The 14,448-nt window shown below is 45.9% G+C and overlaps 1 protein-coding gene across 2 annotated transcripts in view; it reads left to right on the top strand.

The window, feature by feature from the left end:
• Positions 1–9,201: 9,201 nt before the first annotated feature.
• Positions 9,202–14,448, top strand: part of LOC143961523 (alpha-2,8-sialyltransferase 8E-like) — a 44,854-nt gene continuing 39,607 nt past the window's right edge. The window contains exon 1 of one of the 2 annotated variants that reach the window (XM_077470818.1): positions 9,202–9,412. In XM_077470818.1, coding sequence (XP_077326944.1) covers positions 9,285–9,412 — 128 coding nt within the window. In that variant the 5' untranslated portion in view covers positions 9,202–9,284. The remainder of the gene's footprint in view (positions 9,413–14,448) is intronic. The other variant, XM_077470817.1, reaches the window with a different exon arrangement.

The following is a 14,448-nucleotide window of genomic DNA, read 5'->3' as shown; positions in this document are numbered from 1 at the left end:
GTCAATAACTTTGAGCTAGCAATCAGACTAAATATGGGTATCCTGCCAGGGCACGCTACCAACAGGTGAAACAAAGTATTCTGCAAAATTGTTTCGAATGGTCATTGCTCTGGCTGTTGGGCGTAGGTCCATGTATTGAATGTTCTGATTGGTGTTGGGAGGGGCAGGATCTGTGGATATTCTATCATTTTCAATTACAAAGTTATGGAGAACACAGCATGCAAGTACTACTTGGATAGCGTTTTCAACATCTAACTGCATTGTACTTAGTAGTACCCGCCATTTTCCTGCACTTATCCCAAATGCACATTCCACAACGCGTCTTGCACGACTTAGTCTGTAATTGAAGATTTTTTCTTGATAACTATGTCCTTGTCCACTGTATGGTCTCATTATATTTTCTGAAAGCCCGAATGCCTCATCAGCCACAATGACAGCAGGTAGTATGGGCTCTGTAGTGTTGGGAAGAGGCCTCCAACCCGGAATTCCAAAGCAACCTTCATGTATGCGACGGCCCATGGACGATTCTCTAAAAATACGAGAATCCCCTTGACTGCCGTATGCTCCAACATCAACACATATAAATTTAGATTTGGCGTCAGCTAGTGCAAGCAACACAATTGAAAAATATTTCTTATAATTAAAGTACATAGAGCCCGACTTTGGTGGCTTTTTGACGCGTACATGTTTGCCGTCCAGTGCTCCAATACAATTTGGGAAGTTAGTTTTTTCCCAAAATTCATTAATTATGTTCTGCCACATACACTGTGTTGGAACTGGCATTACCTCTCTGTGTAGCACCTCCCAAAGTATAGTGCTGGTTTCTCGTACGACTTTGGAAATAGTGGAAACGCCCATTAAAAAATAATGATGTAGAGATGCATATGATTGACCGGTTGCCAGAAACCTAAATTTTAAAAAATAATAATTTATTAGATATAATGTCTTCATTAATAACAAGGATAAATATATATTTTTTCAATATAATAAAATGAATACTGTATATACGTGAATCAATGTTTTAAAGCACATTGTTTTGGAGCTGAATATGGCACCATAGGATTATACTGCAGTCATGCACTTTTCTGCATCAGAGAATCAATTTTTGCGACCCGAATTGGGGGCCCATATCTTGGGGCCACTTATTGCCAGGAACCCCAAATTCGGTATGCTGACACTGTGGACCTAGGACAACAACATATCCAAATTTGAGGATCCTCTCACTAAGTGGCCCCGAGATAGGGGGCCCTAAAGTAGGGTCTCAAAAATGTCATGCACTTTTCTGCATCAGAGAATGACATTTTGCGACCCGACTTTGGGGGCCCATATCTTGGGGCCACTTATTACCAGGAACCCCAAATTCGGTATGCTGACACTGTGGACCTAGGACAACAACATATCCAAATTTGAGGATCCTCTCACTAAGTGGCCCCGAGATAGGGGGCCCTAAAGTAGGGTCTCAAAAATGTCATGCACTTTTCTGCATCAGAGAATGACATTTTGCGACCCGACTTTGGGGGCCCATATCTTGGGGCCACTTATTACCAGGAACCCCAAATTCGGTATGCTGACACTGTGGACCTAGGACAACAACATATCCAAATTTGAGGATCCTCTCACTAAGTGGCCCCGAGATAGGGGGCCCTAAAGTAGGGTCTCAAAAATGTCATGCACTTTTCTGCATCAGAGAATGACATTTTGCGACCCGACTTTGGGGGCCCATATCTTGGGGCCACTTATTACCAGGAACCCCAAATTCGGTATGCTGACACTGTGGACCTAGGACAACAACATATCCGAATTTGAGGATCCTCTCACTAAGTGGCCCCGAGATAGGGGGCCCTAAAGTAGGGTCTCAAAAATGTCATGCACTTTTCTGCATCAGAGAATGACATTTTGCGACCCGACTTTGGGGGCCCATATCTTGGGGCCACTTATTGCCAGGAACCCCAAATTCGGTATGCTGACACTGTGGACCTAGGACAACAACATATCCAAATTTGAGGATCCTCTCACTAAGTGGCCCCGAGATAGGGGGCCCTAAAGTAGGGTCGCAAAAATGTCATGCACTTTTCTGCATCAGAGAATGACATTTTGCGACCCGACTTTGGGGGCCCATATCTTGGGGCCACTTATTGCCAGGAACCCCAAATTCGGTATGCTGACACTGTGGATCTAGGACAGCAACATATCCAAAGTCGGGTCGCAAAATGTCCTGCACTTTTCTGCATCAAAGATACATGGCCTCAAAGTCAACTGTGACCATCAGCGGCAATATAATTTGGTCATTAGGGTTAGGGTTAGGGTTATTGTTTATGATTTTTTGGTTGGATTAGGGTTGTTTAGGGTTAGGGTTTGTGTAAGGGATATGGTTAGCTGTTAGGGGTGGGGTTAGTGTTAGGGGTTAGGGTTAGTGTTAGGGGTTAGGTTAGGGTTAGTGTTAGTGTTATTGTTTAGGGTTAGGATGAATGGTTATTGTTAGGATTATGGATATTTTAATAAGGCATTAAAAAATATAATAATACCATATACTGCAGCAATAAATTTAAATATATTAATCAGTACATATTTGACGATGAAAATATATTAAAAAATTGGTCAAATAAATAGAAAAAAATTATAAAAAATCTAATTAACATACATTTGATTTTTAAAAAATCAATTTGAAAATAGAAAAAAAGAATAAAAACAGATTAAGATTAAAAAATAAATAATTAACTATTTTAAAATTGTTTTATATTAATATATTGTATGAAAACATGTTAAAAATTGGGAGAATTAAATTTTATAGATTTTAAATAATTGGATAATTTACTATAAATAGACATAATTTTTTTTTTAAAAGGACAGAGAAAGTTTTTAAAGTGTGCATCTATAGATAAATATATTTTTAAAATATATACACATACCTGATCGTTACCAACAGACGTTCCTCTGGTGACACACTGTTTCTCATATTGGTGTCCACGAATGTCAGACCAGGTCGTACTTTTTCTAAAAGCAGATCAAATGTGACAATGGTCATCCGGCTAAAATTAAAAAACTTGTCGGGGTAGGTACGCAGCTGAACATACATGTTTGTGAAATATCCAAGGGACATTCGCTGTCCCATCAACGGATGGGTCCAATATCGACGAGCTCTGACTCTGGACCTCTCACGAAATTTGCGACGACGTTGCTGTCTCATCAAGAGCAACATCAGGAGCATTTCCTGACATATATTCAATATGGGATCCATTTCAAAATATATACTACAGAAAGAGAGGCAAATGCAAGTGTACAACTGCTCTCTATGCTGCTGCTGCTCACTCTGATCAAAATAGCAGAAATAGTTAAAAAAACATGCTTTGAGAGCTTGGGGAGGGTCTACATGATGTTATCTTTATAAACGCGTTTAAACGCAAACGCGTCTAAACGCGTCTAAACGCGTCTAAACGCGGCATGCAAACGCGGCTAAACGCGCGTTTCTAAACGCGCGTTTCTGCAGAGGTTTCATCTGCGTCTCGTGTGCATGAGGCCTAAGACATTTCTTGTAGTTAATGACCAGGTTTGCACACATCTCATTAGGGATTTTGGTCTACTCTTCTTTACAGATCTTCTTTAAATCCTTAAGGTTTCTTGGCTGTCACTTGGCAACTCGAAGTTTTAGCTCCCTCCATACATTTTTCTATAGGATTAAGGTCTAGACCACTCCATGACCTTAATGTGCTTCTTCTTGAGCCACTCATTTGTTGTCTTGGTGGTATGTTTTGGGTCATTTTCATACTCAAAGACCCATCCAAGACCCATCTTCAGTGTTCTGGCTGAAGGAAGATTTTGGCTCATCCAAAATATTACAATGCATGGTCTCATCCATTGGCCCCAAAATGCAGCAAAGTCGGTTTGTACCTTTAGCAGAGAAACAGCCCCAAAGCATCATGTGTCCACCTCTGTTCTTAACTGTAGGGATGGTGTTCTTAGGGTCAAAGTCAGCATTTTTCTTCCTCCAAACATGGCAAGTTCCTCTCCTCAAGAAGGCACATGTACAGTCATGCAAATGAACATCTAAATGATTCAGAGAAGGGTTGGGAGAAAGTGCTGTGGTCAGATGAGACCACAATTGAGCTCTTTGGCATTAGCTTGACGTGTTTGGAGGAAGAAAAATGCTGACTATGACCCTAAGAACACCACCCCTACAGTCAAGTACGGAGGTGGAAACATGATGCTTTGGGGCTTTTTCTCTGCTAAAGGTACAGGCCGACTTTGCTGCATTGAGGGGCCAATGGATGGGGCCATGTACTGTAAAATCTAGGATGAGAACCTTCTTCCCTCAGCCAGAACACTGAAGATCGTGGATGGATCTTCCAGCATGACAATGACCCAAAACATACCACCGAGGCAACAAAGGAGTAGCTCAAAAAGGAGCACATTAAGGTCATGGAGTGGCCTAGTCAGTCTCCAGACCCTAATCCTATAGAAAATTTATGGAGGGAGCTGAAACTTCGAGGTACCAAGAGACAACCAAGAAACCTTAAGCTGACTCAAGCCCCCACATGTAGCACTGACCTCCGAAGGAGCTGCTGGTTTTATTGGGCTTACCGTTACCTCCGTGTTTTCTTCTCCGTCTAGGGATTCCCATGGTAGATGGCCCAAGGAATGTGGAAACTGACACTGAATCTCCTTTTGGGTTATTTATTTGTAACAGAAACAGAGTCTTTCAATAAAGGGTAGAGGGCTGGGAGTAAGTTCAGGTACTTAGGTTGCAAAAAATAAAGGAAGTCCTTATAGTAAATCTAGACAATAAAGACCGTCTCACAACTGGATTTTACAACCCCTGGATAGACCTCCTCTCACTAGGCCTAGAAGTTGGTAGGGTCTTTGACAAAGTCTCTGCCACAGACTTGTGATGTACACTTGAGCGTTACTGAGGGACGTAGATAAATTTAAAGAGCTATCATATGGTACCAGGTTCTCTCAGCCGATCCAGCAATACCATATGAGTGTGGATCCAGGTTGTGTCCTTCAACTAAGCCTCCAGGCTCCTTCAGAGAAGCCAGCCTTGCGCACAGCCTTCTCCTGAAGAGTCCTCCCCTAGGGTTCTTCAGTTGCTGGGCCTCTCCCTTCAGATGAGATTGCACCAGACCACCCTTGGATCAATAGACCCCAAAATCCACTCAGGCCTGTCCCTGCAGTTGCACTGTCTCGGGCCAGCCGGTCCCGAGACTCGGAATGCATGGTTCAGCACCCCACGCAAGGAGGGCCATGGGGCTGGGTCAGGAGGACCACCAGAACCGAACAGACAGAAAATCAAAGATGGAACCCTGAACCACGTGGCATTGGTACCTTAATTACCACTCCCAGAATGCACAGCAGGAGAACACTCCCACTGGGCTGATTCCGAGAGAACAGTGGCATTCAATACACCCAGCTAAACTGCTTTTCTACTCTTGTCGGCAGTATATACATCAAATACATCACATACATCCCATACATACATCACATACATCCCATACATCACATACATCCCATATATACATCACATACATCCCATACATCACATACATTGCATACATCAGATACATCCCATATATACATCACACACATCCCATACATCACATACATCACATACAAGCACTTGAGCTGGATGTGAGAGGTGGATCAGCAGGATGAGTGTGCCAGGACAGGTAGATGTGTCTCATTTCTGCTTCCTTTCACCACTCTGCATATCATGCATATTATAGATGAGAAGAGGGTACAATGGCGGAGCAGATGAGTAGGAGGGTACAGCGATAGGGAAAATGAGCAGGAAGGTTTCAGAGGTGGGACAAAAACAGGAGGGTACAGTGGTGGGACAAATGTACAGGGAGATAAAGTGGTGGAAGAGATGAGAAGGGGATTCAGCAGCAGAACATAAGAGCAGGGGGGTATAGTAAGGGGGCAGATGAGCAGGGGGTTCAGTGTTGGGTCAGATGAGAAGGGGGTTACAGTGGTGGGACAGATGAGCAGGGGGTTACCGTGGTGGGACAGATGAGCAGGGGGTTCAGTGTTGGGCCAGATGAAAAGGGGGTTTAGTGGTGGGACAGAAAATCAGGGGGGTAGAGCCGTGGAGCAGATATGAAAGGAGGTGTATTAGTGGGACAGATGAGCAGGAGGTTACAGAGGTGGGGCAGGAGAGTAGGGAGAATAGAGATGAGACAGATGTGCAGGAGGTAAATTGGTGGGGCAGATGAGCAAATGGGTTCAGTGTAAGGCCGCGTACACACGGGCGGACTGTTCGCCCAACTTTGTCCGCTGAACAGTGTTTGGGCGGACAGTCCGCTCGTGTGTGGGCTTTCAGCGGACAGTTTCAGCGGACAGTTTGACGGACAAGGTTTTTCGGAATTTCCGAAAAACTGTCCGCTGAAACCTTGTTTCAGCGAACAGTCCGCTCGTGTGTAGGCTTGTTCGTCAAACAAAGTTGCGCGCATGCTCAGAAAGGATTTTCACGCCGAAAGCTATAATGCAGTGTATAGGACGTCGTATTTTTCGTCCCGTCGTACGTGCCGTTCACGTCATTGCGCACGGTTTCAGCAAACTGTTCGTCCGTCGTGTGTGGCCATGTCCGTCCATGCTAAGTTTGAGCGGACTGTTTGCCGAAACTGTTTGACGGACAAAGTTGGGCGAACAGTCCCCGCGTGTGTACGCGGCCTTAGGACAGATGAGAAGGTGATTCAATAGTGAGACAGAAGAGTTTGGGGATACAGTGGTGGAGCAGATGTGCAGGGAGGTACCGTGGTGGGGCAGATGTGCAGATAAATTGGGGCTCATCTGATGTGTGAGGGTGCAGGATGTTAATTTCTCACTATTATTCTAGTAGTTTAAACCATTTACCTTATAAAAAATCCTTTTTCGCGATTGAGCGTGTGAAGTTGAAATTTTTTTGTAATAAAATCGTCCGTCTCAATTTCTTTGAAAACATTTTTCGGCACACTGTGCTCAAAAGGTTGCCTACCCCTACCCTAGACCCTTTGGCCTTCAGATAAATGAAACAGAGTAGATCTAGAAGTAACAATGTTACCTTGTGTCTCTCTGTTTCACGTCTGAACATTGATGACTTTTTTTTTACAGCTGCAGCTGCTGGATCTGTTGTAAGTACACAGCAATTCCCAGCTTCATTTTCAGAACCAGTGAGTGTTTGGCATTGGTATTTTAATTTTGTTTTTTAGCAATGGCTTTTTCATCAGAGCCCCCCTCCATGAAGACTGACCTTATATGGTGACAACAGGTGAATATGCTTGGGTAATGTGCACCAGTAAAGAAGCTTATAGCTTTCTTTTTCCTGGGTGACATCATTGACCAAATATTGACATGACCATATATGGTCAATGATGTAACTGGGATGCCATTTGTGAATGTCGGTATTAGACGGCTTTCACACTGCCGTGCCCATCGGCGGTAAAACGTCTGCATTTTTAGCAGTGTTTTACCGTCGGATTTGCAGCGCATTTCGGCCGCTAGAGGGGCGCTTTTACCCCCACTAGCGGCAGAGAAAGGGTCAAAACTGCCCGCAATATGCCGCAATAGCGGCGTTTTGCCGGGGGTATTGCAGTGCTGCCCCATTGATTTCAATGGGGAGCAGCGGCGGACGAGCAGTAAACACACCGCTCCTTCACCGCTCCAAAGAAGCTGCTGGCAGGACTTTTCCTGGCGTCCTGCCAGCGCACCGCTCCGGTGTGAAAGCCCTCGGGGGCATGTTATTTCATTAAGTTGTATTTTTTTTCACTTGTAGCATTAATGAAATCAATGCTTCCCACCAGATTTTTTTAAAAACATTTTGTGCTTTGAAAAGTCTCCCAAGGCAGAGCACAGCCACCCCCCCCTTAACCTCTCCTCCCCCCTTACCCAAATGCCTTTTGTTTGACAATACCCTGCCTATTGGGGTCTCCAATCTTTCTAAACAAGGGGTCAGACTTTAGGAGGGCTGAACTGTGGCCAGTGACAATAGAAAAATCTTACCATACCACCAATGGTGTCAGTGGCAGGAATCATGTGCCATTGTTGGTGTCAGTGGGAGGAAAAGTGCACCATTGCTGGTGTCAGTGGGAAGAAAAGTGCGCCATTGTTGGGGTCAGTGGGAGGAAGAGTGCCCCATTGTTGGTCTCAGTGGGAGGAAAAGTGCCCTATTGTTGGTCTCAGTGGGAGGAAAAGTGCCCCATTGTTGGTCTCAGTGGGAGGAAAAGTGCCCTATTGTTGGTCTCAGTGAGAGGAAAAATGCCCCATTGTTGGTCTCAGTGGGAGGAGAAGTGCCCCATTGTTGGTCTCAGTGGGAGTAAAAGTGCCCCATCGTTGGTGTCAGTGGGAGAAAAAGTGCCCCATTGTAGGTGTCAGTGGGAGGAAGAGTGCCCCATTGTTGGTGTCAGAGGGAGAAAAAGTGCCCCATTTTAGGTGTCATTCGGTCAGATTTGATCACCTCTGGGGTTTTTTATTTTCTACTAAACAAATAAAAAAAAGACCGACAATGGATAGGCACTGATAGGTGGCACAGATGGGCATGAATAGGCACTGATAGGTGGCACTTATGTACACTAATGGGTGGTATTGATGGGCATAACTAATTGGCAGGCATCCATTGTGGGCACTGATTGGCATCCATTGTGGTCACTGATTGCTATCCCTGGTGGCCATGGGTGGCATACCTGGTGGCGACTAGTGATGTTCATCCCTGGTGGAGTCCCTGGTGGTCCAGTGTGCATAGACCCCCCCCCCTTCAGAGGAGCAGCCGACCGGCTTTCCTCTACTCGCATCTAACAGACGCGAGTGAGGAAAAGCCGATCACTGGCTCTTCTTGTTTACACTGTGATTGGACACGGCTGATCACTTGGTAAAGAGTCTCCGTCAGAGAGTCTTTACCTAGATCGGTGTTGGGGTGTGACAGACTGACACCCCGCAATAACGATTATCGTGAGGCGTGCCCCCCGGGGGGCGCGCAGCTGCTTGTTAACCTGAAAGATGTCATATGATGTCCGGTCAGGATATCACAACCACTTTGCTATATGGCGGGTGGCAAGTGATTCAATAAACTAAACCCCGCCTCTTCCCATTTCTCCTCCAATCATTAATCCCCCACCTTTGCTCTATTTTGTTAACCCCTTGCTGTTCCCTTATCACCTCGTCATGCCGGGCCGTTTGCTAGTCCTTTTCGTTCCCTCGCTCCAGGCCTCTCTTTATCTATAGTAATAAAGACACACCTTTCCAGTGATGCTTCAACGTTCACTTCAACCTGCACACTCGCCAGTCTGCTCTGTTCTAATGTCTCATATCTTGAAATGAGGAAGCATTGGGTGGGCACCCTGATCTTGGCTACTGTGCTGGCATGTTACCTATTCTACAAGACTCTGCTGAGCCAGCCAGGACCTGGAAGTCTGCAGAACCTTTCAGGACCTGGACACTACCGGTAAGCTTCTGTAGTTATATTATCCTAGAGAAGCGTGTTGGGTTCCACAATGTGTACATGTGCATGGGGGGTAGAGAGAGGGCAGAGGAGCATAAGTCAGGGCCATGTCAAATGGGCAAACCCTGGGGAAAGGCCTTCACTTATAATGGGAATGTTCCCTCGCTGGCCCCCCGAACACTGTGCAGTTCCATTCGATAGCAAAGCAACATCTTCCAGGTTCAGCCAGTTGGGCATAGCTCCCAACTGTCCCTGATATGGAACAATGTCCCTCTGTCCCTCATTCCTCCTTATTTGTCCCTCATTTTGGTCTGATCCATATAGTTGTATATAAAATGCACTTTTTGTCTATCAAAAAAGTGTTTTCCAGCGCTAAACCTTTCATCTGATTTATAAACTGCTGCACTTGTAAACTCTAAAAGCCAGTTTAACCACTTAAGGACCGTCTCATGCCAATATACGTAGGCAGAATGGCACGGATGGGCACAATAACGTACCTGTACGTTGCCTTTGTAGCCGTGGGTCGCACACGCGCCGCCGGCAACGCACTCGCGACCCGGTCCTGAGCTCCGTGACCATGGCCGCGGGACCCGATCGCTGCCGGTGTCCCGCGATTGGGTCACAGAGCTGAAGAACGAGGAGCGGTAAGTGTAAACAAACTTCTCCCCGTGCTTTCTAGTGTGGCTGTCACTGATCATCTGTTCCCTGTCATAGGGATAGACGATCAGTGACATCAGACGTCAAGCCACGCCCCCCTACAGTTAAAAAAACACACACTTAACCCCTACACTGCCCCCTAGTGGTTAACCCCTTCACTGCCAGTGACATTTTTACAGTAATCAGTGCATTTTTAATCGCACTGATCGCTGTATAAATGCCAATGGTCCCAAAAATGTGTCAAAATTGTCCAATGTGTCCGCCATAATGTCGCAGTCACAATAAAAATCGCTGATCGCCGCCATTACTAGTAAAAAAAAAATATTAATAAAAATGCCATAAAACTATCCCCTATTTTGTAGATGCTATAACTTTTGCGTAAACCAATCACTTTTTGCGATTTTTTTAACCAAACTTATGTAGAAGAATACGTATCAGCCTAAACTGAGGAAAAAAATGTTTTTTTTAGATATTTTTGGGGGATATTTATTATAGCAAAAAGTAAAAAATATTGAGTTTTTTTTAAAAAATTGTCGCTCTATTTTTGTTTATAGCGCAAAAAATAAAAACCGCAGGGGCGATCAAATACCACCAAAAGAAAGCTCTATTTGTGTTAAAAAAGTATGCCAATTATGTTTGGGAGCCACGTCGCATGACTGCGCAATTGTCAGTTAAAGCGACGCAGTGCCAAATCGCAAAAATGGGCCTGGTACTTTAGCTTGAAAATGGTTCGGGGCTTAAGTGGTTAAAAGAATAGTAGTGATAAAAAAAAAGCACTTGTGGGTTTAACCAATCTTGTTTTTTTTGTGTGCAATTCTCCTTTAAGGGGGTGTGGCAAGAGGTGTGTCCTATGCCTGCATACTTTTGCTGATAGGTGTCCCTCATTCCCATCTCGAAAAGTTGGGAGGTATGCAGTTAGGCGGCAAATTTTGCATGGAGAGGTAAGTGGTCTCTTAGGGATCCTGTCACTGTTGAGTCTTTGCAAGTGACAGGATGACTTATGTGACATGGGCAATGCTGGGAAAAGGTAATCTGGCACCCATGGCAAAGAGGCCAAACTACACCCCCCACCCGTGGGAAGCAAAGGTGATGATGCCAGTCTGTGGAGGACTGCTTTGGAATCTGTATCAGTGGGATGCAAAAGGGGTGAGGGATCTGTGAGGCTGGGGTATAGGGTTTTGTGGGGTGCAATTAACTAAGGGGCCCTGTGTGACTCTTCAGTTTGTCCTCCAGACTTAGACCAGACTTAGGTAAGACTGCTTAGTTATCACCAAAGATGATTAGAAATGGGGCCCCCAGCTCTACCACAGCTGGGACCTCCTCAAAGAACACCAGCAAATTTCAGTAAAATTGCCCCCAGAGGGGCAGCATCCCTTGAGGCTCTGGAACTTCTCCAGCAGGACAAGAACAAGGGCTGACCCCAGACTCTTTATGTTCTCCCCATCCACCTACTGGGCATGCCTCCCCAGAGATTGTCTAAAACACACTAAATATTGAAGATGCCCATTTGCCTCTCTCAGCCCTCTATGTTCTTGAAGCCACCAGAATGTGGGGGGTGGGGCAATCAAAATGGCAGCCTGTACAAGCTAGAACCACCCAAAGGAATCAAATGCTGCTCCCGATTACAGAGGAGTGAAAAGAAGAACAACATTTATGTATAATCCTAGCAACTGACCCAGAAGGGAGCTACACTATATTACCAAAAGTATTGGGACACCTGCCTTTACACGCACATGAACTTTAATGACATCCCAGTCTTAGTCCGTAGGGTTCAATATTGAGTTGGCCCGCCCTTTGCAGCTGTAACAGCTTCAACTCTTCTGGGAAGGCTTTCCACAAAGTTTAGGAGTCTATGCAGTGGTGGACCAATCACTGTTGCAAAAGTCGCACTTGCGTCTGGGCCCTGCCGTTCCACCACTGTGGGGGGGGGTGTTGCCAGCCTCCCATTATCTTCATGACAGTTCGAAAAAACAGACGGATTTTTCCCATCCGTAGGACTAAACATTTAGGGGGCCGAGGCTGCAGTTGAGCGGAGTGTCACTCCCCCCTCCCAGCAATGGACAGGAGAGGAATGAGGCCTACAGCTGCCCAGTCTCCCTGTGCCCCCTGTGCCCACACTCCTATCCCAGCGTACGCCTGGGAGCCAGAGAGAGAGAGAGAGAGAGAGGAGAGATGTGCGCAGGAGATATGAAGAACAACAGTCACAGCTACACATTCCAAGCTGTGTGAATTTTGCTCATTTAGCACATTCCAAGCTGTGTGAATTTTGCTCATTTAGCACATTCCAAGCTGTGAGCGAGAGAAACACGGGTCCAGCAAAGATATCCCAACAGGTGCAAGTTCAGCTCCATTGCAGAAACACACGCTGACAAAACATAGAAACTCACTCGTGTCGCTGCTATTGGCACATACACTTTCTTTGAGCCCGGGTCATTTCTAGGTCTTCCCACTCCTGCAAAGTCAGACACTGTGGGGCTGATTTACTAAAACGGGAGAATGCAAAAACATGGTACATGGTAGCTAATCAGCGATATGGGTACTCCGTTTCTTTGACAATTGTGCGGTCGTGCGACATTGCACCCAAACAAAATTGACGTCCTTTTTTTCCCCACAAATAGAGCTTTCTTTTGGTGGTATTTGATCGCCTCTGCTGTTTTTATTTTTTGCGCTATAAACAACAAAAGAGCGTCAGTTTTAAAGAAAACACAATATTTTGTACTTATTGCTATGATAAATATCCCCAATTTTATTTTATTTTTTAAAAAGAACATTTTTTTCTCAGTTTAGGCCGATACGCATTCTTCGACATATTTTTGGTAAAAAAACTCTCAATAAGCGTATATTGATTGGTTTGCGCAAAAGTTATAGCGTCTACAAAATCGGGGATAAATTTATAGCATTTTTATTGTAGCAGCCATAACCATTTGTAGGGCGGGCTTGACTTATTGGGCTTACCGGTTACCTCCGCTTGGCTGGTTCTTCCACGTCTAGGGGTTCCCAGGGTTGATACCCAACAACTTGGACGCTGACACCAATAAACTCCTTTTGAAAGGTTTTATTTTGCAGGGGTAACATCCAACAACACAGTCTCGTTTAGGAACAGAGGGCAAGGGTGAAGAACTCAGGCACCTTGAACTGCAGACATAACAAAGTCTCTAGTACCACCCAGAGAGTAGCCACTCGCAGCTGGGCACTTCAAGGCTGAAGAGATCTCTAGCCAGAGATTATGGCAGTCAGCACTTCGATTCAGAACTTGTAAAATCTCTGACCTTGAACAAGTTGTAACTGAAAGTGAACAGGAACCTTTTTCCTCAATACTTTCTCTGTCTCCTTGAGAGTACTGGAAAAAGCGTGGATTTGTCAATCTCCTTCCCAACTCAGTGACCAGGCACTTCTCAGGATGCTACTTGTTGGCCCTCCTCCGAAGAGTCCTCCCCCGGTCACTTCCATGAGCTGCGGTGCCCATCCAAGCCTAGAGCACACCCAGACGCCTTGAATCCTCCCTCAGTTTCTGCGCCTCGGATCAGCCGGTTTTGAAACTCGGGAACAGACGGATCCCTACCCCAGACCAGGGCTGGACTGGAACAGAAATTTGGCCATGGACTTCATCCAGACCGGCCCACTTACATTTTGAGTGTCCCATCAGCACCCCCTTACATCAGAGTGTCCCATCAGCACCCCCTTACATCAGAGTGTCCCATCATCAGCCCTCTTACATCAGAGTGTCCCATCACCAGCCCCCTTACATCAGAGTGTCCCATCACCAGCCCCCTTACATCAGAGTGTCCCATGAGCAGCCCCCTTACATCAGAGTGTCCCATGAGCAGCCCCCTTACATCAGAGTGTCCCATCAGCAGCCCCCTTACATCAGAGTGTCCCATCACCAGCCCCCTTACATCAGAGTGTCCCATCAGCAGCCCCCTTATATCAGAGTGTCCCATCAGCAGCCCCCTTACATCAGAATGTCCCATCAGCACTCCCTTACATCAGAGTGTCCCATCAGCACTCCGTTACATCAGAGTGTCCCATCAGCACCCCCTTACATCAGAGTGTCCCATCAGCACCCCCTTACATCAGAGTGTCCCATCGGCACCCCCTTACAACAGAGTGGCCCATCAGCACCCCCATACAGAGTGTCCCTTCAGCACCCCCTTACATCAGAGTGTACCATCAGCACCCCCTTACATCAGAGTGTCCCATCAGCACCCCCTTACATCAGAGTGTCCCATCAGCACCCCCTTACAACAGAGTGGCCCATCAGCACCCCCATACAGAGTGTCCCTTCAGCACCCCCTTACATCAGAGTGTCCCATCAGCACCCCCTTACATCAGAGTGTCCCATCAGCACCCCTTACAACAGAGTGGCCCATCAGCACCCCCAT

This window comes from Lithobates pipiens, unplaced genomic scaffold (assembly GCF_037356315.1).
Source record: "Lithobates pipiens isolate NorthernLeopardFrog02 unplaced genomic scaffold, aLitPip1_a1.2 Scaffold_8, whole genome shotgun sequence".
NCBI lineage: Eukaryota > Metazoa > Chordata > Amphibia > Anura > Ranidae > Lithobates > Lithobates pipiens.
This window is presented reverse-complemented; position numbering and strand designations above follow the sequence as displayed.